Source organism: Phycomyces blakesleeanus (genome assembly GCF_001638985.1).
Source record: "Phycomyces blakesleeanus NRRL 1555(-) unplaced genomic scaffold PHYBLscaffold_18, whole genome shotgun sequence".
NCBI classification, from domain to species: Eukaryota; Fungi; Mucoromycota; class Mucoromycetes; order Mucorales; family Phycomycetaceae; genus Phycomyces; species Phycomyces blakesleeanus.
Window position 1 is genome coordinate 779,673 of NW_017265151.1, and position 23,772 is coordinate 803,444.

The 23,772-nt window shown below is 36.3% G+C and overlaps 9 protein-coding genes across 9 annotated transcripts; 4 read left to right on the plus strand and 5 right to left on the minus strand.

Moving 5' to 3' along the window:
* Positions 1–466: 466 nt before the first annotated feature.
* On the minus strand, positions 467–2,137 carry PHYBLDRAFT_1170 (hypothetical protein; the record flags this gene model as incomplete). Its single annotated transcript, XM_018428558.1, has 3 exons — positions 467–1,812; positions 1,962–2,027; positions 2,107–2,137. Coding segments are annotated over 3 exons (1,443 nt in total), but the record flags the coding sequence as incomplete, so codon positions are not given.
* Positions 2,138–2,582: 445 nt separating this feature from the next.
* Positions 2,583–4,061, minus strand: PHYBLDRAFT_171363 (hypothetical protein; the record flags this gene model as incomplete). Its single annotated transcript, XM_018436583.1, has 5 exons — positions 2,583–2,627; positions 2,875–2,933; positions 3,348–3,489; positions 3,526–3,731; positions 4,046–4,061. 5 exons carry the CDS (start codon positions 4,059–4,061, stop codon positions 2,583–2,585), a joined length of 468 nt encoding a protein of 155 aa, XP_018288658.1.
* Positions 4,062–6,111: 2,050 nt separating this feature from the next.
* Positions 6,112–7,488, plus strand: PHYBLDRAFT_24224 (hypothetical protein; the record flags this gene model as incomplete). Its single annotated transcript, XM_018439833.1, has 1 exon — positions 6,112–7,488. The coding sequence occupies one exon, from the start codon at positions 6,112–6,114 to the stop codon at positions 7,486–7,488; it is 1,377 nt and encodes a 458-aa protein (XP_018288659.1).
* A 939-nt stretch (positions 7,489–8,427) lies between these two features.
* PHYBLDRAFT_171365 (hypothetical protein) lies at positions 8,428–9,125 on the plus strand (the record flags this gene model as incomplete). The annotated part of the gene is made up of 2 exons (XM_018436584.1): positions 8,428–8,545; positions 8,857–9,125. The coding sequence occupies 2 exons, from the start codon at positions 8,428–8,430 to the stop codon at positions 9,123–9,125; spliced, it is 387 nt and encodes a 128-aa protein (XP_018288660.1).
* Positions 9,126–9,889: 764 nt separating this feature from the next.
* On the plus strand, positions 9,890–10,805 carry PHYBLDRAFT_33326 (hypothetical protein). The gene is made up of 2 exons (XM_018440011.1): positions 9,890–10,048; positions 10,262–10,805. The coding sequence occupies exons 1-2, from the start codon at positions 9,899–9,901 to the stop codon at positions 10,694–10,696; spliced, it is 585 nt and encodes a 194-aa protein (XP_018288661.1). The 5' UTR covers positions 9,890–9,898; the 3' UTR covers positions 10,697–10,805.
* Positions 10,806–11,202: 397 nt separating this feature from the next.
* On the minus strand, positions 11,203–13,766 carry PHYBLDRAFT_182443 (hypothetical protein). The gene is made up of 9 exons (XM_018438620.1): positions 13,558–13,766; positions 13,269–13,497; positions 13,061–13,173; positions 12,874–12,989; positions 12,636–12,727; positions 12,473–12,542; positions 12,392–12,408; positions 12,088–12,285; positions 11,203–12,011 (listed from the first exon to the last, which is right to left on the minus strand). The coding sequence occupies exons 1-9, from the start codon at positions 13,723–13,725 to the stop codon at positions 11,287–11,289; spliced, it is 1,728 nt and encodes a 575-aa protein (XP_018288662.1). The 5' UTR covers positions 13,726–13,766; the 3' UTR covers positions 11,203–11,286.
* Positions 13,767–13,957: 191 nt separating this feature from the next.
* PHYBLDRAFT_171368 (hypothetical protein) lies at positions 13,958–15,398 on the minus strand (the record flags this gene model as incomplete). The annotated part of the gene is made up of 4 exons (XM_018436585.1): positions 13,958–14,075; positions 14,545–14,587; positions 14,882–15,010; positions 15,344–15,398. 4 exons carry the CDS (start codon positions 15,396–15,398, stop codon positions 13,958–13,960), a joined length of 345 nt encoding a protein of 114 aa, XP_018288663.1.
* A 2,150-nt stretch (positions 15,399–17,548) lies between these two features.
* PHYBLDRAFT_69539 (hypothetical protein) lies at positions 17,549–19,254 on the plus strand (the record flags this gene model as incomplete). The annotated part of the gene is made up of 2 exons (XM_018442112.1): positions 17,549–17,755; positions 17,899–19,254. 2 exons carry the CDS (start codon positions 17,549–17,551, stop codon positions 19,252–19,254), a joined length of 1,563 nt encoding a protein of 520 aa, XP_018288664.1.
* A 1,241-nt stretch (positions 19,255–20,495) lies between these two features.
* On the minus strand, positions 20,496–21,754 carry PHYBLDRAFT_100335 (hypothetical protein; the record flags this gene model as incomplete). Its single annotated transcript, XM_018427581.1, has 4 exons — positions 20,496–20,828; positions 20,991–21,094; positions 21,134–21,386; positions 21,461–21,754. Coding segments are annotated over 4 exons (984 nt in total), but the record flags the coding sequence as incomplete, so codon positions are not given.
* Positions 21,755–23,772: the final 2,018 nt, after the last annotated feature.

Consider the following 23,772-nt stretch of genomic DNA (forward strand, 5'->3'; position numbering starts at 1 on the left):
AGCTTTGTGTGTGAAGTTCCATATTGATGGCTCCCAAAACCATTTTGGCAAGACTCTCGTCAACTGATTCCCATCTAATCACAATATTGACAGGATCAACGCTCACACTGACCGTCCGGGCAATGATTTTTTCGGGTGTCCGCTCGACAAGGACAGCCGACTCAAGTACATGCGTGATCTTGGACTCCAGTCTCTTGAGCATCTCACCAGGTCCAGAACTATTCGCACAGCCCCATTTCTTTTCTACATGGAACCACAGTTCATGCTGAGATTGTTTTGTTGTCTCGTGTTTGGGATCAATGATTTCAATCTGAAGCGGTTCGTTTTTGTCTGTGCCCTGAGTAACCCGAGCAAGTCCGTGGAATGGAATGTTTTGTCGAGGTTGTGGTGGTGATATAGTCGCTGACGACGATGGCGATGATAATGATAGCTGTGATGATGGTAATGCTTGGTTTGTAATAAAAGAAGAAGAAAAAGAAGAAGAAGAAGATGATGATAATGATGAAGACGTTTGTGCTAAAAGCGTCTTGAGATATGCAGAACTAATCTTGGCAGACATGGTGTGACTGGTGGGAATACTGATTGTCACACCGTTTGGCGGGTTGTAGCATTCGATTCCAAACTCATTAACAATCTTGCTCTTCAGAAACTCCATTGCCTGACGTTCGCCGTGAACAAGGACCACATTACGTGGCTCGCAGTGGCGAATCAATTGCATGATTCCTTTGGCGTCTGCATGAGCACTGAACGAGAGGTTCCTGACCTGAAGGTTGACTTCGACTTTGGTGAACCGATCGATTTCGATGAGCTTTCGACCCTGGAGCACTTGATGGCCAATGGTACCTGCAACACAGAAGCCTGGCAAGACAACCATGTTGATCGGATCTGGTGCCCACTTCTTAAAGACCTCAAGAGACGTGCCTTGATGCAGCATGCCTGGTGTTGCAAACAAAACCATCGCGCCCTTGTTGGACACAAACTGCCGATCCCATGGCTCGATGTGCTTGAATTCAAACATGTTACGCTCCACAAATGTACTCTTGATCTTCTGGTTTGTCCAGTTGATAAACAGTTTGTAATACTGGGTTGCTCGTTCGGTGAGACCTGCAGAAAAGTATATCGGCACCTTGAGACCCATGCGCTCCCAGTAGGCATCGATCAGGATGCACAGTTCCTGAGCACGTCCGAGCGCAAACACTGGAATCAGCACCTTGCCACCCTTGAGCACACACGCATGAACTTTCTTCAGAAAGTCTCTCTCACGAGATCGCTTCGAGTCACGGATTGTGGTGCCATAAGTACTCTCGGTAATTAATACGTCCGGCCTGACTTTGTCAATCCAAGCCGAGCCAAGATGTCGATCGGGTGTCATGTTGTAGTCCCCCGTATAGACCACCGACTCTTCGCCAACCCGGACATAAAACATGGCCGCACCCAGCACATGGCCAGCATAGTATGCCTTGATCTCTATATCGGCATCAACCTGAATGGTCTGGTGTAGACTGATGGGTGTCACCTTTTTCATGCATTGTTTGATCATGTCTGAAGTAAAAAAATTGGTTTCGCCCTTTTTCTCTACTGCGATCTTGCGGTAATCTTCGAGCAGGATAGGACAGATGGCTTTTGTAGGGTGTGTCATATAAATCGGGCCATCGTAACCACACATTTCTGTAAAATGAGGCAAGGCACCGCAGTGGTCAAGGTGAAAATGACTAATGATCACTGCATCCAACACTTCTGTAAATTCGGCTGTTTTTGAGATGTAACTGAAATCAGGAAATCTTCTCTCGTCATTGAAACCCATGTGCATTCCTGTCTTTTTTGTGTATATAAGTGTATGTTCTTATATATATATATATATATATATATATATATATGCATTGTTGCGCCTATGTATATGTGTATGTACGCGTATTTTTTTGTTTTTTGTTTTTTGAAAGGTCATTGAGGGATCTTATTACCGCAATCAAACATGATATTCTTCCCACCAATCGTAACTACTATACAGCTTCTGCCGACATCCTGACCTATTATTGATATTTCGTTTATAAATGTATATTTTTGTGTATTTTTTTTTCAACTAGATCAGATGAGTGTATATGTTACCTGCACCCAATGGAACTAATCGAATCGTCATTAGGACAAGATTATATATATATATATATTATTGCTGTTACTGTTACTGTTACTGTTACTGTTATCGTTCTTTGTTGCCCTGTTTTTATTTATTTTACTTTATTCAACTTTACAAACTATAAGTTAAAAAATAAGTAAGAGGGAGGAAGGTTAGTCCAACACCTTTAATAATATTTTGTAATATAGAAGCAACGCTTTAATTCTTCTTTATCGCGTTCCTGTGACTGTTGCACCCATTTCTCTATTCACAACTCCTGTATTCAATTCATGAACAAAATCAAAGGCTTCTTTCTTCTCATTTATATATATGTATATGCATTGAGATAATGTGAGATAGAGAAATGTCATATTAGACCAATGTCAATAGATAAGGAAACGATATACAAATATGCGTAATATTTATTTTGAAACATGGTGTCTCTTATTGTTTGCGCGTAAAGACTTATCTAAAGTTCTCTATTGACAGCTGAAACAAATGGAAGCTTTTCTTTCTTTAGATATACATACAAATAGAATTACAGCTTTAAAATCTGATGATTTTTTTTTCAAATAATAATAATAATAAAGATTGACAGATGTTGTGTGCTACTAAACAAGACAAAAAGAATGACTTTTACATTAAACTCTCTTTTATAGATATTTAGTAGATACCTTGCTTAAGAAAGAACCAAAAACCAAAAACCTTGTAATGTGCAACGCATTAAATGTCTTTCGGTATTTTGTACCCGATCATAATACCTCTGGTTCTATTCGGGACAAGCGGGTGGAACTTCCGAACAAGCGTAGTAATTCAAGGCCTTGTATATATATATATATATATTTACACACACATATTAATGAATAGATTAAAATAAAATTAAATAGGAAATAAAGAATAGTATATTGAAAATATGGTAACAATGCGCGTAATATGTCAATATTGGTATTATTATTTATTTTTTTTCATTATTATATTTTCATTTTTTTTTGGTACCTAGATGGGGGCTGTGTACTTCTTTAAGCTGAATATATATAAAGAAGCCAAAGAAAACTTGTCTAATATTTTTTTTGTAAGGAGATTTTTTTTTTTCCTTCTTTTCTTGAATATATGAAACACTAATTTTCTTTGTTCTTCATTTCATTTGAGATTCTTTCTTTCTTTTATTTATTTATCTATTATTATTTTTGGTTGGGTTGATTTCTTGCTTGTTTGCGTGCTTGCGGACACCAACCTTGGTTGAAGAACGTGCAACCACCAAAAGCTACAAAAGTGCTTTCTAAACGGATATCGGAAACAAGAGTGATACAAGTCATTATAATTATCACACCCAAGATTTTTCTTGTAAACCTTAACATTGTTTTCGGAATAGCGTACTATTCTATAGACAGTAATTTTTCTTGAGGGTTTACCTTCCTGATATAGAACACATAGCAACCGTGAGGACCCCCCACTCCCCACCCCCCATTCTGAAAAATGTGCAAAAAAGATTCCTTATTTGTAGAATCTGTATTACGTAAAATCTGGTCTGAAAACTTTGAAATTTTTATTTTTGAGAAATACATGGGAAACAAAAAAGCGCAAAAAAATGCAGCAGTATAATGGGAGCAAAAATACCCTTGCAATAATAAATAATAATGTAAACATTGTAAAAAAAAACTATGTAATAATAGGCCAAAAAGTGTAGTAGTAGCGGCAGTATACTGTGGTGGGAACAGAGGAAGTAAAGAAACAACAGCAGATGGAGAATATAAAAAAAATATTGAAATAAAGACAAAGATTAGTATTCATGATAAAGCATGACGTGTTCAATCATTGAAAGTTACCTCTTGAAAGTAGTAGATTATATTCCACTATGACTTACCTAAAACAAAAGGAAGAAAAGAGTCAATAATATAATAAAACTCAAACTATCAAGATAAAGACATTTACCTTTGCTACAGAACATGATGGAGTTCCTCAAAATGACTGTAATCTAGAAAAAAAAGTATTTGTAAAGTCTTTATAAACTTATAAATGTAGTCTGTTGAGAGAAATACCTTGTATCAAAGCAAAATGGCTTCTAAAAACAAAGTAAGTGCATATTATATTTACTAGTACTCACTTGAACTAAAAATGAATAGAAAGAAAAAGGGAATAAAAGGAAAATGGTAGCCCTTCACTAAAAAATGCCGAGTGCGTGGCGTCTGTTGTTATTTTTTTTTGGCGACTTAGCAATTTTTTTCTTGGTTTTTTACTTAGCATTTTTTTTTACAACACAACAAATTTTAAAATGTTCGCATAATCACGGTCTTCGCAAGTACTTTTTTGTATGTATAGGTCAGCTACGGTACAAATTACTGGGCACTTGGCATTACAATAAATATGAGAGGAAAAAAAAACATAAAATAAAGGAATAGGAAGCTATTTCCAAGAAACGTTTTATCACAACAAGTTCCTTGGCTGCTAGCATTTGCAAGTACGAAAGTCTTTGGTCAATTCTGGATATCCTTAGCGAATAAAATCTCTCACTTTTATTTTTTGCATTTGCTTTGTCGCAAAATATCTTTTTTTTCTTTCTCTGTCACAAAACTTCTTCTTTTTCTTTTTTTCTGTCGAAAAAGCGTTTTCTTTCTTTTTCTCAGTCGCAAAAACAATATTTTTGCGCAAAATCCACCCAAAACAGTCTAGGATAATTTTTTCTTCTGCTTTTCTTATTTTTATTTATTTATTTACAAGTAATTAGCCAATTGAAATACATATTTTCATTTGTGCAATCGTCTGAAATTCAAAACCTCTACATATTTTTTTATTTTTGAACTTGAACCTTATTATAGCCAATTAGCGCTCTTTATTTGAAATTTGGGAAAAAAATTACCATAAACAGGTCAAAAGTCTTTGGGTGTGATTGCAATTATTCTACCTTTAAATTTATTATTATTATTACTTCTTACTTGACTATTAATGCACAACCTTATTAAGCTTATTGTCAATCTGAATACCAAAATAAAAGAAATAAATGAAGAAACAGTCAGTTACTTGTTTTATTGTCAGTATTTCATGATTAAATACCAGCAGCTAGAAATAAAGTAGATAAATTATAGACTTCTTTATTATTGACAGGAGAGGAAGAAAACGATGGTTAATATTTTAATCGTGTAAATGAATAAAACCTAACAAAGAGTGTCATTGGTTTGGTGAACAATAACGACGTGATCTTCTATTGAGAACTTTAAAGGGTTGATTGTATGTATGTGTGATAGAGAGAGAGAGAGAGTAGAAATGTGAATAAGATTATAGGTGTATCAAGTTAATAACAATAATAATAAAAAAAAACACACACACACAAATAGAGAGAGAGAAAAATAAAATAAGATATAATCCCTTAGTTATCCTCTTTAAACTCCCCCCTCCCCCTTCTTTCTCTTTCTCTCTTCCTCTTTCTTTCTTTCTTTCTTTCTGTTCCTCTGCCTTTCTTGTTCTATACTCCTCTTCATTCTTTTGAACATCAAATGATACCTTCAATGTACACCGTCCCTTCAACAAGCAATTACACTCTTACAACAGAACCCCAAGTCCTGATCTCACTAGCTCAAAAGCACTTGTGGGGTCTTGGTGATCATCCAATTAATGCTCAACAAGCGTTCTTGCTGATCCAAAAAGCAGCAACAGCGACAGCAACAGGACTAGCGGCTGACTGCAGTGACGCTCAAACTTTGCTTGGGTTCTGTCATGAGTTTGGGATAGGATGCGACCAGAATATTGAGATTGCTGAAAAATACTACCGGAAATCAATTCGCAGCAACACATTTGACCACAAATCAACCAAATCTTCTGATGTGTCAATTCTAGCAATCCTTCGACTTTTCTCTATTCTAAAACTCAAGTATCGAGAAACCATCGAGAACCGCCGGGAGATCATACAACTAGCAGAACGCGCAAACACAAGCGCAAAATTAACCGCAACCACAACCACAATCTCAAATACAAATACAAATACAAATCCAGACATAAATATAATGTCAAAGGTACCCTTTGCATTGTCTTGGCTAATTCGAACCGCAGAAAATTACAACTGTGCGGCAAGCCAGTTCTGTCTTGCGGAAGCCTATCACGATGGCGTAGGTGTACCAAGGATCGCGGGTGAGGCGTTCAAATGGTACAGCAAGAGTGCTTGCCAGGGATTTAGCCGTGCTCAGGTTATGGTCGGTCATTTTTACAAGGAAGGCTTTGCGGTCCAGCAAGACTACCGAAAAAGCATGTCGTGGTATCAACTGGCAGTGACTCAAAACAGCCCGGACGCAATCTATAGTATCGGCTGTTGCTATTCAAATGGTATTGGAGTATCTCAAGATCCAAAGGTGGCTTTCAAATGGTTCAAAAGAGCAGCAGCATTGAATTATCCGCCGGCTCAGAGTGCAATCGGTAGCTGTTACAGCAATGGCATTGGCGTCGACCAGAACCCAGCCTTGGCTTTCGAATACTTTAGACTGGCTGCCGAACAGGGGTACGCCTGGGCTCAGTTCTATCTTGGTATGTACTATCATAATGGATCTGGCGGGATTGGCGTCAATGTGCCGATGGCCGTACACTGGTACACCAAGGCAGCCGTCCAGGGACAATCGATGGCACAGCACCATCTTGGATTCTGCTACCAAAACGGCTTGGGTGTCACACAAAATCTGACCGATGCCATCAAGTGGTATGGCCGGGCGGCAGCACAGGACAACGTTGCCGCGTTTCACTCGCTAGGCTACTGCTACGAAAACGGAATCGGGCTGGCTGTCGATAGCTTCAAGGCAGTGTATTGGTACAAGTGCTGTGCTGATCTCAACCACCCACCCGGTCTGATCTCGCTTGGGTTCTGCTATGGTGAAGGTATTGGTGTCCAGCGAGACAACAGGGAAGCCATCAGATGCTTTCGACGGGCCGCCGATCTAGGGAGTGCAACTGCGCAGAACCTGATCGGATTTGCGTACGAGAAGGGACTTGGGGTCAGTAAGGACCTCAAGAAAGCAGTCGAATGGTATCTCAAAGCAGCTCAGCAGAACTACTCAATTTCGCAATGCAATGTTGGCTACTGTTATTCTAATGGACTTGGGATCGACAAACCAGACCAAACTGAGGCTGTCTACTGGTATTCAAAATCAGCGCACCAGGGAAATGCGCGTGCCCAGTGGAAGTATGGCGTCCATCTCTTAAGTGGAAAGGGCGTCCGGAGGAACTCGAAGCTGGCCTTTGAATACTTTGTAAAGGCAGCCAAGCAAGGGCTTCTCAAAGCACAGTACCATCTTGGACTGTGTTATGAGAATGGGGTGGGCACTTCGGTTAATTACAACCAAGCCATTATTTGGTATGAACGTGCAACTCTCGTAAGTGTGTCTAGTGTAATATAATCTACATAATGTAGTGTGTTTGTCCTTTCCTTTATTTACTTACATATATTTATACTGTTATTGTTATTGTTATTGTTATTGCTATTGCTATTGTTTGGTAGGCTGGTTGTCGAGAATCAGAAATTCGATATAGACACCTTTTGTCACGTATCTTTCGTGAGGCTGGCCCTCACGTCGGTAGCGACTTTTGGGCTGAAGATGGTTCTCTTCGATGTTTAAACCATTCACTTGATATGTACAGTCACGCAGCACCGGCTGCCTAGATTTCAATAGCTTTTTCCTTTATTTATTCTTTGCTTGCCTTTGCTTTTATTTTTGTTTTTATTTTTATTTTAAAGAAATTAATCGAGTTACATTTCATTTTCACTTTACTGATTTTCAATCCCACTATTACTACTACGATTACTACTGATAACGTATAAAAGTTTCCAAAAAAAAAGCAAACAAGCAAACGAGTCTTTGTATTTGCCTTTGCCTTTGTCAGTGCCATTGTTATTTTTATTTATAGAGTCTAATAATTACAGAAGAAGAAAGAAGAAGAAGAAGAAACGACCTGTGATACCTTGGCAATATCTTCCCTACAATTGAGACACCAAAGAAGAAGAAGCAGAAGAAGAAGACAAAACTGTAATATTTTTGAGTCGTAAAGCCAATTTACATGTTATGTAAAGTGTTAAAGATGTGTGTTTTTGTTCTTTTTTTTTTTTTTTAAAAAAAAAGCACTAATAATGATGATGATAATGACGAAGATATAATGATATTTGGAATAAAGAAATAAAAGGAAAATACAACAAGAGAAAAAAAAAGCAAGTCATGTCATGCTTCAAGAGAACTACCAATACCCTTCTCTCTCTTTCTCTTTCTCTCTTTCTCTCTCTCTCTTTATTTATTTATTTAATTTCTTATTGTTGTTTCAAATTCTATTAAACTTATTATTCAATGGCTGTCGTATTGCCATTCATTCTTGTGGGTGCACCAATTGGGTACTTTACTTGGACGGGCGTGTTTGAAACAGTTGACCGTCAAGTAAGCCAACTTATCAGTCCCCAAACTCCAGGTTGGTTGGTTTCTTTGGGTTTTCTTAAAGATTAATGTCTAAAGAAGTTTTTTTTTGTATCTCTCTCTCAATATATATATATATATATATATAATTCGACTTTGTTTTGTCCAGTCAGCATAACACACCATATCACAGCACAGTACAGCATAACATAGCATAGCATAGCATAGCATAGCATAGCATAGCATAGCATAGCATAGCATAGCATAGTATAGCACATCACAGCACAGCACAGAAATATTCCTATTATGCTTTTAATGGTCTTCTTCTTATATATCTATACGTATTTCTTTTCGTTATACATAAAGATTCTTCAGTTACATCTCCGTCTGGTGTAGGAGCAGTGTGTGGCGTACTTGGTTCGAGTGTGGTTCTCACTAAGGTATTGCTGGGGTCTAGCACGCGTCATCGATTGTTCTTTGGACCTCCTCCACCAAACACTTCTTTGAGAATGGCCACCTTATACAAAGGCTTTGAATTTCTCTTGAGAAGTGCTGGTATATTTTATGGTGCTGCTGCTGTAGGAGCAACCACTGGAAGATTAGCTGTTTCTTTAAGAGACAAGAAGATAAAATAAATTAAAGTAAAATAAAATAAAATAAATATATATATATATATTTCAATATAAATTTTGACTCTTTTTTTTTCTTCTTCTTATTTTTAATGACCGACATACACTTTCCGGGTCGGAATGAAAATTGTCCGGAATGACTGGCGTGGATTTATGTGTGTGTGTTTTTTTTTTGCGCGTGTATGTGTCCGAGTGTGCGAGAGAGTGTGTGCGAGTGCGAGTGTGTGTGTGTGTGGGTTGGGTGGGAGAGAGGGAGAGAGAAAGAGCAAGAGCTGAGGGGTAAAAATTGGCCCCGTCTGGCCTACCGAGGCTCCTTCCTTTCCAATCATGTATGTATCCGTCCTAATACCCTAGAATCTTTGATAATTATTAGAACATTAGACACTTAATGATAGTCAGAAAAAGAAAAAGACAAGAATCCACCATTAGATGGATGGATGGATAGATTGATTGATGATTTTATGAATCTATGAATGAATCAATTGAAGGCCCAAAAAAAATTGTATATGTATTATCTATATACACATGAGCACACACAAACATACACACAAGTATACATACACACAAACACACAAGCACAAACGCAATCACATACATACATACATGCATACACTTATACATGCTGATGTGTCTGTGTGCGCTAAATGTGTATATAGATAATACAGGCCAAAAACTATCAATATTACTACTATTAGTGTCATTACTGCTATTCTTACTATATACTTGTATTTGTACATGTTATTTACCTTTTGCTTGTCTTTTTGCTTACAGCTGTCACTATGGCTTCTCACAAGATTGCAAAGCTCTCCGGAGCCTCGCCTGCTGATGAATTCGAGCTTTCTGTCGCTCAGGCCCTTTTGGACTTGCAGAACAACGTCCCTGAGTTGAAGAAGGACTTGGCCGGTCTCCAGATCACTGGTGCCAAGGAGGTATGAACTGCTTCCTTGTATATGTGCGCGCACACACACACACACATACATACGCGAATAATATCAAGTACATACTGTACAAATCACCATATTCATAATCATAAATCACAATCACCAACACCACCAGCATCACCAACAATTGACCCCATATCAAAAAGAGTAAAGTATAATTCACTCACTAATAATGGTTATTGTTGTGTCTTTATGTCTTAGGTCGAGCTCGGTGCTGGCAAGAAGGCTATCGTCATCTTTGTCCCCGTTCCTTCCCAGAAGGCCTTCAACAAGGTCCAGGCTAGACTTACCCGTGAGCTCGAGAAGAAGTTCTCTGACCGCCACGTCGTCTTCGTTGCCCAGCGCCGCATTCTGTCCAAGCCCACCCGCCGCCAGAACCCCAAGCAGCCCCGCCCCCGTTCCCGCACCATCAAGGCTGTTCACGAGGCCATCCTCGAGGATCTCGTCTACCCTACCGAGATCGTCGGTAAGCGCACCCGCGTTGCTGTTGACGGTTCCAAGACCATCAAGGTCTTCCTCGACACCAAGGATGCCACTTCCCTCGAGTACAAGCTTGACACCTTCTCTTCCGTCTACAAGAAGCTCACCGGCAAGAACGTCGTCTTTGAGTTCCCTGCCAACGTTGACCTTTTCTAAAGAAATAAAAGTTTAACGACCAAATAAAAAAAACGTGAATTTTGGAAGAACAATCTTACAAAAAAAAACAAAAATATTATGAAACAAAATTGAATATTTTTTTATGTATATAAAAAATGTGTGTTGCTTAATGAATGTGTTTGAAAGGGGGGGAGATGTGGATAATGTTTAATGGTGATAAATTGGTGGGTTGTTTATTATGATTATGATTGTTGGTTTTGTTAGATAAAAGTCTTTTTTGGTTTGAAAAAATAAATATTTTTAAAAAATGATGTGTAATAAATAAATAAATAAATAAATAAATAAAAATTGTATATGAAAACAGGGGGTTAAAGGGAATACTGATACATGATATATAAAAATAAACAAAAGAAAAGGTTATTTAAGGCTTGGGATAACGAAGAGGCTCTTGAGATACTACCACTGCTAATATTAATAAAGGCTTGGATATATGTATATTAGGTGTAGCCTAATTAAGATTTGGTCTTCATTATCACTCACTAACTCGCTCACTCACTTATTTTCCCTTCTTTATTTTGGTGGTGTGGGAGAGCAGTGAAGAAGAAAAATAAAAAAAAAGTGACTAGTCCTTATTTTCTGTCTTCGTTCAAGCTGTGCATACGATCCCAGACATCCACATGGCGGGGTAATGGTTGATTATCCACTGGGTTAGCATGCTGGTTACCAAGAGATCGTTCCCATTCATCATTGTCGGATGCAGTGTAAGTCCGGACGCCTGTGGTTGGGGGTGGAGTGGCCGTAGTAGTAGCAGTAGCACCAGTAGCTGGCACTGTATTATCTTCGTTGCCATTCTTTTCAACACGGTTACCATAGACAAACAATGGATAATCGTTTCGTCGCTCTTCAAAGCCAGAGGGTCTAGAGTTGGATACACCACCAGGCAACCATCTAGGGTTAAGTGTCCGAGCCTTTCGTCGCTGGCGACGCAGGTAGAAGATTCCGGCTCCCAAGATAAGCAAGAAACCGAACAGACCAAAAGAGATTCCGAAACCCTTCTTCTTTGTTTCTTCTACCTTTTCTTCGTGCGATGTGTTTTCCTGTGCAAGGAACGGGTTCAAAATTACCGAACTATCGTATGGCACAGGTGCAGTGCCGTTTGCTTGGTTGGCAAGTGGGAAAGAAGGGAAATTAAACCAGCAGGTTGGATTAGCCGCCGAGGACCCACCGTTATTGGTATCACTTGTGACAACTTGTTTGGAGATCTTGTTGACCCATTTCCAAGAAGTCATGTCAAGGATACCAACATCATCAGTATATGTAGCCGCTTCTGCGGTGGTCTCTTCACTAGTATAACCTATATAATAAAATAGTCTTTGTTTAGAAAACAAATATCTTTTATACATCTTTATGTAAGAAAATCCTTAACATACCTAGCATTACTATCATGTATTGGTTGTAAACAACTGCTTCATGTCCAGCACGGGCAATGGGTGGAGTGCCACTGACGGTAGGTTTAGACCATACTAGTTTGCAAGTATCGAGCACGTACACATCTTGACTATGAGAGAAGTCTGAATTGGAGTAACTGCTTCTACCACCAAACATAACAATCGAATGACCATCAGGACCTTTAAATATAACAGTTGTTTAGCGTTTAGTAACAATTCCCTTCCTATTAACTTTTATAATTAAATGAAATAGGTTTAATGATCCCCCCCCCCCTTTTTTTTTTACCTAGAACAGCAGAGTAGCTAATAGATAACAAGAGGATAAATCAGTTGACTGTTTGTTACATCGATGAGTGGATTTACTTACTATAGTTTTGGAGGGGGTATATCACCATATGTTGCAATGGTCAAGGACTGAGATGAATATGGATCGATCACTAATATTTGGTTATTGCTGTTAGTAAAAAGAACAAATAATAATACAAAAGATTCAAGTAGCCTGAACTTATTTGCACATGCATTTTACTTACCTAGAACGCTTCTAAAGTCGGCAAGAGAATCCGCCAAGTTTTCATTTCCTGTGGGTACAATTATTCCACCCATGATAAACAGTTTATTGTGTCTATTATATAATTAGTTTTTTTTTTGTTTTAGTAAATTTGATCCGACAATATATATATATATATATATATATATATATATGCATATTGTACATATGTCTATGTATGTAAATTATACATATGAAAAAAAAGATCAATTTAAACTTACACCATAGTAGAAGTGTGAGCATATCGATTGGGACGGGTACCATAAGGATAAATAAGGTTGTATTGTATCCAGGTCAGATCAGAAATACGTAAAGAATAAAGATCATTGTAACCACCCTAAGAAAATAAACATATGAATAAATTAATATTAATATTAATATTGTTATTGCTATTGTTATTGTTATTACAAGAGTATCATCGCTTGGAGTACGGCCACCGTAATAAAATGCATTCGATAAACTAGGATCTGTTGTTGCTGTCATTTCTGCTCTTTCTTCGAGAGGTTTTCCAGAAATTATAGCTTTAGAATAGAATACATATTAAAATAAAAAGATCATATCATTAATATCTATATATACATGTTTAATTAAATTAAATTAAATACTATATATATACCTGTAGACCATTGCCCGGTTGTATTGTATGCTACTACTGAGCTTGTCTGAGAGGTACCAGAGTCACCAGCCTGGGCATAAATAAGACCGTTCTGACCAGCAAATGCCACGCCATGAGCAAATGGTTGAAATCCTCCAGTGGGAGTTATGGCATTTGAAGGTGATTTCCAGTCAGGGCAAGTGATGTCAAGGCCATTCGAGAGGTCAAGAGACATGACATTAAGTGTTGACTGCCAACAATATGAGTACACTTTATTATTATGATTACTACTACAAATTGAGTTGCTTACTTTTGAGCCTCCAACTACATAAACTGCGTTATTAAGATATACGGCGGAGAAATCAGATCGATTTGTTGGGCCAGGGTTGCACTGTGCTTTTGTATGGTCGGGTAAGAAAGCCAAGGTGAACAGGCCAGCCTGAAACGCCCTGGTCTTCCAGGATTGTGTGGGAGCCATCGTAAGGAAGTAAAACAAAAAGGAAAGGAAAAAAGTATATGAAAAAAAAAGATATAAAAAAAAATAAAGAGTGTAAAAAGGTGAACAAGTAAAGATCGTGACGACGAAACCAAATATGAAAAAAAAGAGATCTTTGTGTATTGTGTATTGTGTGTGAAAATAAATATATAGATTTTATTTTATTTATTTTTGTTTCTCAGTAAGATGGAGTATCATAAATATCATAAAGAATTTATATTATATTATTCATTTGAGTTCTTTTCAAGCTCTTGAGTGTAACCTTCTGAATGAATGAGCCATTTGGATTTTCGTGTGAGAAATTCTTGTGGTGCCTGGAGCTAAGATCGCCTCTAATTTTTATTAATAATATTTTCCTCGCCCTTGTGTATATTTTTTATATAAAAGATATACAATTTGATTCTATTATCTTCTCCGCTCATTTGGTTTCCTTTCTTCTTTTCTTTATAGACCGTGATATTGCACCCAATTTGCTAAATGAAGACCTCTATGGAGGACAAACTCAAACTCAAAATTCAGCAGAAAGAAACCGTAATTTTTATTTATTTATTTATTTTATCTGATGTTGGCACCATTCAATAATAAGAAAGGCAAATGTCTACTATATATGTCCAAAAGTTCAATTACACTTGAAGCAGAAGAAACTATTGGTGCAATTGAATTGATCCATATAAGAAAACATAGAAAACATCTTTATGTATCTAATGCTACTTTTTTTTTTAAAAAAAAAAGAAAGACCAGATTCATATGGTTGTTTTGTGGTCCCCTCCCATTTCTTCTTCCTATTCGATATTATGTTACACTGTAATATGCAGACGTTTTGGAGCATGTGAAGCAAGTAAAGCTATAGAGTATAGTAGTTATAATTAGTATCATTCTCTTTTAAAAAAACCCCCATATCCAAGAGGGAAAATAATCAAAAATAAAGTAATTATTAATTTGATCATGGTGTGATACTCATCCCAACCTTTTATTTCCGTATTTCTAGGCTTTTAACACAACAAATTTCCTGATAGATTTGTGAAAATTCAAAATCACCTCACATACAAATATACCCAACTGATTGATAGGTTAGAAACGGTTGACCGTATCATATCAATTAATTAGTTACTTAGTTACCTTGCTGGATAAATTTTACCTGTTACAAGCTCAGTTTTTTTTCGCTTTGAAATATTTATATTTAAAGTAAAAATCCAGTTGCCTGGGAGATCGTCATTCCCTGTCACACAACTCTCATGTACTCGTGGAATTGGTCTGTTCACTGATGCTTATTTTATTTTATTTTAATAATAAAAAGTCCAAAGAAAATATACCAACATATATAAAGTGACAGGGGAACCTTTAATTCATGCTGAAAACCTCTTTCAAAATCTTACGATCTAATATGTCTCAAGTATCAGCTATAGCCCCCCTTTCTTGTGTATGTATGTGTTTTATTATTGTTTATTTGACGTTAATAATCACCGAGAAAAGAAATATACATTTCGTTCTTTAACACATCTGGCCTTTTGTTGTAAATCATTTGCCACTCAGGAATCATCGGAGAAGAGAAACTAAAACAAATAAGAGAGAGTTTTATTATTCAACCAATTCTATTCACCTTGACTACCAACCATCTTGTAAAAATGTTTCATAAATACAATACTTCTCCTCATTTGAATAAGCCAGGTTTCAATTCTCTATTATATATTACATTATATACATATTCACTACGCAAAATTTTATATGTTTTTTTTTAAACTAAAAAAAAGGCTTATTTTTATTCTTTCTCTTCCTCCATTCCTTTATTTTCTTTTGCTTTTCCCCGTCATTATTCAAGCCAAAGCCAAAAGAATAAAAGAAGCATAGGAAAAAAACATGTTATTTTCAGTTAAAAAATCCCCAATATTATGTCTTGCATTATTTCTCTCAAGCACCAGGTCTCAAGATTTGTCTGATGAACCTTCAGCAAACGGTATGTTTAATTTCACTCCACCCAAATATCAAAATCAAGGGAAAGATATATAGGAGAGAAAGAGAGATAAAGAGATATCAATAATGATGATTGGTAGTAGTAGCACCAGTAATAACAACGATCTTCTAAATGTCACAAACAAAATGGACGATATAGGTAATAGCAGTAACACAGAGAACGAGGCTACTGAGGACGCCAAGTCGTCAAACATCGATCCAACTTTGCCAGCCTCAATAACCTTTCCTTCTTCTGTTGATGGACCCTTTCCAACCTCATCGGAACCAGGATTGACACAAGCACGGGCGACTTCTCCCATTACTTCTGCTGCTGATACTTCTACTCCTATTGTCACTCCTACTGATACTGATAATTCCGCTGCTGCTACGACTGCTAGTTCTACTGATATTAATAATATCTCCCCAACCGAAGACTTAAGTACAGGCACAGGCACCACAAAATCTTCGCCTACCAGCGTTCCTACAGGAAGCTTAGGATCCTCAATTATTGCCAGTTCCAGATATCTTGGCTCAAGTAAGTTTACAAAGTCCAAATCAACACCCACCAACACTTGATTCCTTTTTTATAAATATATTCTTTTATTAGTTAACCTAGTTTTTATATCTATATGATGAACAACCCAAAAAAAAACCTATGTTATTACTATTGCATCAGTCAGCTAAATACACACCATTGTAGTGTCCTCAACTCCAACACAAACCAATGCAATTGAGGACAACACCATATACTTTGCACCCAACACAGGAAAAAACCACACTGGTGTTATTGTAGGATCAGTAGTTGGCAGTGTTGGTAAGTTTTTATATATACATATATGTACATGTATATTACACAAACACAAAAAAAAATAACTTTTTTATTATTATTATTGATTTTATTACTATAGTTGGCCTCGTTGTATTGGGTGCATTTTTTACATGGTTGAGACGACGTGGACTAAAACGAAATAAGCAGACGGTCAACAATAAAAATCAATTCTTTTTCGATTCTCAGGACAATGGCTATGACACAGACACAGGTCCACCACCATCACCACCAGTATCACCACTATCACCAACAGCAAATACTCGTGTAGATCCTGAAACATCGGCAAAGCTGCCATTTGAGAGCCCTAGACGGCTTGTACCTCCAACAACATACTCAGATATTGGAGTACATGACATCGGAAATCATGTCCCGCACCAGGTTTTGGATGAGAATCCTCATATTCCTTCCTCAAATGACCCCAGATTTTTGCATTCTACCGAAACCACCCCGTCAAGAAATACAGACAAATACCAAGTTAATGGTAGTGATAGTGGTAACTTGGCTTTAAAGCCAAATTGTCTTGTTTCAGATGTAAATGAAAAGCAATTGGTAGAAGAAGTAGAAGAACAGTACATATTACAAAAACCAAATGCTGTAGATTAAAACAAAAAAGTAAAAACAAAAAAAAAAGAAATCAGATACAAGAAACTGGAATTCTTGTAAAAAAAATGTACTTAATTTAATATACACACATCCTATAACAGCATAATAAATTCATTCATCCGCTCATTCAAACCTATATTGTTTGCTTGGGATTCTTTAAATACATGTGGATTGTCTGATTCAAACCATTTTGCTTCTTGTGTGTGGGTGTGTAACACCCTGTCCTCCTTCCACTTCCAGTTCTTGAATATGATCGAGATTTGAATTGTTTTCACAATCAAACTAGTGCCAAACTCACACACACACGCCTTTTAATACATTTAAAGTATTTTAGACAATTTGTAAAAATAAAAATAAAAAGCCAAATTTTCATTTCTCTTTATTCTCATATAAAGATCTACATAACGTCATATATTTTGATTCATGATTACGATTCCTATGGTTGAATCACAATCTGAAAACAAAAAGATCTATCCCGGGAATGTCAAAGATGTCTTATCACGATTGCTTACTAGTCTAAATGATGCATCCAAAAACCAACTCGTCATTGAAGAACAGCTCCCAATCTTTGAACCTGTGTTTGTTGATTTAACTAAGCTCATGGTGAATCCGAATACTCTTTCAATCAAAGTAAATGAGAATAGTCTTTGTTAACAATATTACATTAGTTGTTGATTCTACAGTTTAAACACAAGAGCAAACAAAACAACTTTATTATATATATATATATATATACAGATAAATACATGTATCAAATTTTGCGCTTTTACTAGAATTACTCACTTATCGGAGAGAATGCCCTCAAATCAGCAACATCTATCTACCTTGTGAAAAAACACTCTTGGGCAACCCATGCAGACTTGGAGAAAATCTTCCTTCTCATTTTTACAAACTCAAGGTTACAAACCTCAATTGGAAATAAATTCAAGCTTGACGAATTCTGTGACAACAACGACGACCAAGAACAACAATTACAACTACAAACAGACCCAGTTGTAATGATCAATAGATTTGCTGGAGTACTTTATTGTCACCATGGACTGTCTGCTCTCGAGCGTTGGGTGAAACCCTTGCTTGACCTCTTTTGCCCAGTATTACTGAAACAACTGCCCAGAGTGATGTACAACAGGCTGTTTGGGTTGGTCAACGAAGAGACAGAAAATATGGCTGCTCAACCAGCCCAGATACAGTTCACAACCTATGTCCAGCGAGCAAAGGGAGAAATCGTGATAAACAACGAGCAGAATTCACTTTTTGGACGGTCGCTTGGGTGGAACGCAGAGGTATTGTACAAGCTGAGTCCTACATCGGATTGGCACACCCATTCTCGCCACGCGATCAACAAAAGAAAGGCGCGCGATCTGGCAATGCGAGACATCCTGGCTTTCTACAAATCCAACCCCGGCCTGTTACACACCCATCGACTATCATCTGTCAACTCTGATCAAGCTAATCCTGATGTATTGAATATTCCACCGTGTGACTACGCTGAAGAAATCATTGAAGCAAGCATTCCGGAGTCATTGATTCCACCAATTTCTAGGCAAGATGATCAACAAGCCGGCGAAACACACGCACGCAAAGAGAGGGAAGGAGATGAACAAAATTGTCAAATGTTCTCAGAAACAGATCTGGATGAAGAAGAATTCTTTATCGATTTGACAGGCGATAATCCGGTGGCCGATAAACGAAAAAAACCCCTACTAGATTGTGATGATTTTGAAAATACTACCGATAGTAGTAACGGAACAAACCAAAACGTATCATTGCAGAGACCTAGTTTGATAGAAATTCTCAAAAGTCTACGGCCGCCACCAATATACGATCCTGTTGATCTCAAAGTGATAAAACAGACAATATACCAAAAGCCTAAACTGGAGATATTACTGAAACAAAAAAGCCAAGAAAGACACCCTAAAGATCAGATATATCAGATCAAGCATTACTTTGAGCATGTCCAAATCAATATGTCATATGATAAATCTGGACCTTTACATCGAATTGTATTTGATGCCATTTGCGAATTCAAATTCCAGGACCTCACAATCGTTACGAACGGAAGAGGGACAAGAAAGAGTGAGGCAGAAATTCAAGCATACCATGATTTGCTTGTTCTCTTGAGAGAATAACAAATATATATAAAGAGAAAGAAAGGGCTGTTAAACACTATATAAACTAGTTACAATAGCATTACCAAATTACCAATTAGTAATAGTAGTAGTGATATCAGTTACATACCTACATACATAAATAAAAAAGGATCATATTTTATCCAAGGGATATTTTAATAAACTTTTCTGAGGCTATCTTTAACGATTGTCTATCTTAATTCAACTTCATTATTTTCGTATATATATAAATAAATAACCATTATAATTTGTAGACAGATATATTATAATTATACCAATAATAGCTGTATATTACAGGTTTAGGGTATTTTGTCCATCTTTAGTCATTACATTTAGATTTATATTTATATTTAAAAAGGTTATTTTATTTTTCTATGTGAAGAGCGCCTTTAAAGTTACTTTCCTATCCTGTTAAAAAAAACATAGTTATGATTGCAAAAACGGAACATGCTGTTTTCATATAAATCTGTAGGAGTTTGTCGATAAATGAATATATATTTTTATATTCATAAAAGGAAAATATATATATATATCTTACGGATCAAGTCAATTCTAGAAATAATACCTGCAAGATTCTGAGTTGATTTCGTTGTATATATATATATGTATACATCCTGTAGTTAATTGATATCAACCGATATATCTTTTATTTTTGACTCCTTTAAGTCTCAGGGCTTAGGAGTTTTTTTTTACACGCCACTAACCTTGTGTTCCCAGTACAGGGTTTATAGTGCACAAAAAAAAACTAGACTAGACAAAAGGCAACTGGGCTAAATAAAGCTCTTTTATATATATATCATCTTTAACGTATTCAGCCTCCTTTACTATAATTATACACTAGATAAATAGATCAGTATGTATTTTGTGTGCAAATATTTTTTATATATTTTATGAACAAAGGCAAAATAAAGACTAGCTTTGAAAACAAATACGAATAATAGTAATAATAGTAGTAGTAATAATGATAATAATGAAAGTAATAATGAAAACAAGATGAAGAATAAATGTTAGTGTATGTGATAAATAAAGAAAGAAAGAAAGGATGTATAAGGGGAGTTTGTTCGCCTGTCCGTTCAGTCCAGTTTGGTTTGGTTTGGTTTGGTTTTGTTCGATTAGGCTAGGTAATATATATATGTTTCCTTTCTTTCGTCTGATGTTTTGCTTAAATAAAGAATTGAATATAATGAAATATACTCCTTTTTTTTGGACTATCCCTCTTTGTGTTGAGTTGCTTAGAGACCATATAGGTAAGTAGCGTAAATCACTAGAGTAGCACCCATGACAAAGGACAGAGAGATCGAGAAACTGAAAACCCAGACACTGATGATACTCGACAAAATGATGGAAATACTTGTTGCAAAGCCCTTGAGGATATTGTCGGCATACTTGACTACCACAGCTACCACAAGACCTCCGAATGCCTGGATACCAATCACCAACCAGGTCAATCCAGTGTAGTTTGCATAGAAGCCCTTTTCAGCAATAGTTGCACCATCTTGCAATAACACGACAAACAAAAGACCAAGAACGACCGAGAAGAAGGACATCTGTATGTTTCTGATCCAAAGTAAATTCTGGCTGGCCAAAGAATTACTGTCATCCACCACAGACATCGATGATCGTCTTGAGCCCTTGTTCTTGTCGTCATCGTCGTCATCGTCATGATCACGGTCGTTATCATTATCATTCACCATAACCTTGTTTTCCTCATCCTCAACCAACGAAGCTGGCTTGACAGGTGCCTTTAGGATCTTCTCAAAGTAAACGCCAGCGAGTCCAGAGAGAACACAAGCCATCAGAACAGCAGTAAAGCCCTCGATGTTGGATTGGTTGCCAATATCTTCATCCTCATTACCATTGCCATCAATGTTACCAATACTACCATCCCCAAGACCATTCTCGGCGTATTTCTCGGGATTAAAATAGGAAAGGACAGCAAGAGAAGCGTCCTTGGGCAAGACAACGAGTCCGATACCAAGGGTGAGCAAGGCCAATGCGATCCATTTGGTTCGACTAAGGCTTCGGTGAAGGATCACGACACTGAAGAAGGCAGTAGTAAGAATCTTGAGCTGGTAAGTTACTTGAAAGGTAGCAGCATCAAGGTTTGTAGCAGCAACGTATTGGAGATTGTTCTTTTAAGAAAAAAAAGTACAATTGATCATTGTTAATATTAATGTTGCTGTTGGTATTATCTTATTGGGCTTACTTGAATAAGATAGAGTATGGCTGGGAACGCGAGTTTTGCACTTTCTCTCCAGTTGACAATCAGTTCGCGATTCAGCATTTGGAACAGTCTTGATATAGAGCGTAAGTGGGGTTGTGGGGCCAAGTAGAGGACAATCATACAGGCAAGAGATTTCGCAACCTCGCTCATTACGACTGCGGTCGATGCCAGATAACGTTTATCTTCCGGGACACTTGCACGAGTGTAGCGCATTACTAGGATGAGTGCACTGTTCTGCACCACGAGTGTGAGGAGAGAGAGATACTTGAGTGGCAGACATGCCTGTAATGATTGAAGACCTAAAGAGAGAGAGAAAGAAAAAAAAAGTTCGGTAATAAGAATAATGATTATAGTTATAGTGATTAGCCATCTAGTCAAGTCTTGTCATTTGAGTATCCTTTATTCTTTCTTATTCTTTCATAAGAATCGAATGAGATGGAATCGAATCGAATCGAATCGAATCGAATGAAATGATGTCTATTGTTTGTTATTATTATTTACCCATAATTTTTTATTTTAGTTTTTTTTTCTAATTAAAATTTTTGTTTAGTTTTGGTGTCTAGAATAAAACAAAAAGAGGCAAAGCTTTGAAGTCTGCATACAATGAGAGGCTCCGTCTTTTTGATCTTTTTTTTTTTTTTTTTTCTTTTATTTAATTTATTTATATGCATATTTATTTTTAGATGATTACTGTATAAATACATCTTTGTATAAATATATAAAAAGATATATTTTATTTATTTAAAACATATAATTTATATATATATACACACCACAAATGAGTAAATGTATATTAAACTATATATATATATAGTTTATGGTTTTGTTACAGTGGAAATATCATGGGCATGATTTCTAGTAATTTGGTATTGGCTGTGTAAAAATTGACATAACGAAGGAAAAATTGACGCTTTTTCTTATTAATCCTTTATACTGCTCTTTTGCCGTATTTTTCTCGGCTACATTCTATTTAGCGTTATTCTTTTCTTTATTTCTTTTGTTTTCTCCCTTTTATATATATATATATTTGTTTCTTTTATTAATGTCGAAGTTTATTTTTCAATTAAATCACAGACTATCTCAGATTTGGCGCTTGTTTATTAATATTTATACTCCGTTTTTTGGAGCTCGTGTGGCGTTTTCACTTTTATTTTATTTTATTTCGTAGCCCAAACACTCTACATTATAGATGAACCAAAAGAAGAAAAGCAAAAGCGCATGTATTCAAATTCAATCAAGTCAAAAAATTATTGAGCTCAAGATATACTTTAAATCATGAAATAACATTTTTATATATGTCGATGCATATGTATGTATATTGAGTAAAACCAGAAACCCAAAAAAAAACAATTTTTTTGCTAAACCGTGTTTTAAATCGCCGTAAATACCGCAGTTTTAATGGTTTGTATAACGCACAGCTGCTATATCAGAATATTGAGGCTAATGTTTATCGTGTGGATGTGGGGTTATTAGTAACATTAGCGTTAACATTATAATCAGAATAGAAAAGCCATTGTTTGCGCTAGATAAATATCGTAAAAAAAAAGATGTAAAGTTTATCTACTTAAAGAAATGATAAAGAAAAACTATCTGTACAAGAATTAAGGTAAGTAAGTAGGTAGGGTAGGTAAGGTAAGGTAAATAGATAGAGAACGAGAGAAAGATGAGAAACACAAACGTATAAATTTGTACATCCTGACGTGTGACAATGTGCAAGACAGTGACTTATCTGTGCTTTTGCGTTGGGCTCATTATAAAATAATAAAAAATTATAAGAAAAAATAATAGGCTCTGGTTGTGAAACTTGTGGTCTCTATAAAAGGTATATGTGGCGCGTACGCCATAGCAGGCTAATTATGTGATATGTTTCATTACTATACGGTATGAATCCTGACAATAGTTTTTTTTTGGTTATATACATATTACTATTCATGGTTCATTAATTAAATTATTTAAAATGAATGATAACTCAATTTATACAATATTGGCTCCCAAGAAAGAAAGAAAGAAAGAAAGAAAGTAAAGAAATAAAGCAGGGGTCAAGACAAACTCTAAAGGTTGTTTCTATTGTTTGCTATAGTGTATTTATATATAAGCTATTTGCACAAAAGAAGAAGAAAAAGGTTTTACTTTAAAGATGTAAAATACTTGATCAAACTAAACATCATTGTTTTCTTTAAAGAGAAGAAGAAACTCTGATACTTGGTTTCTTTCTATTATTTCTCCTTCTCTTACATACAGAAGAGTATTTGAGTGTTTCGATCATCTTAAGATATGGTTGAGTACAAGTAATT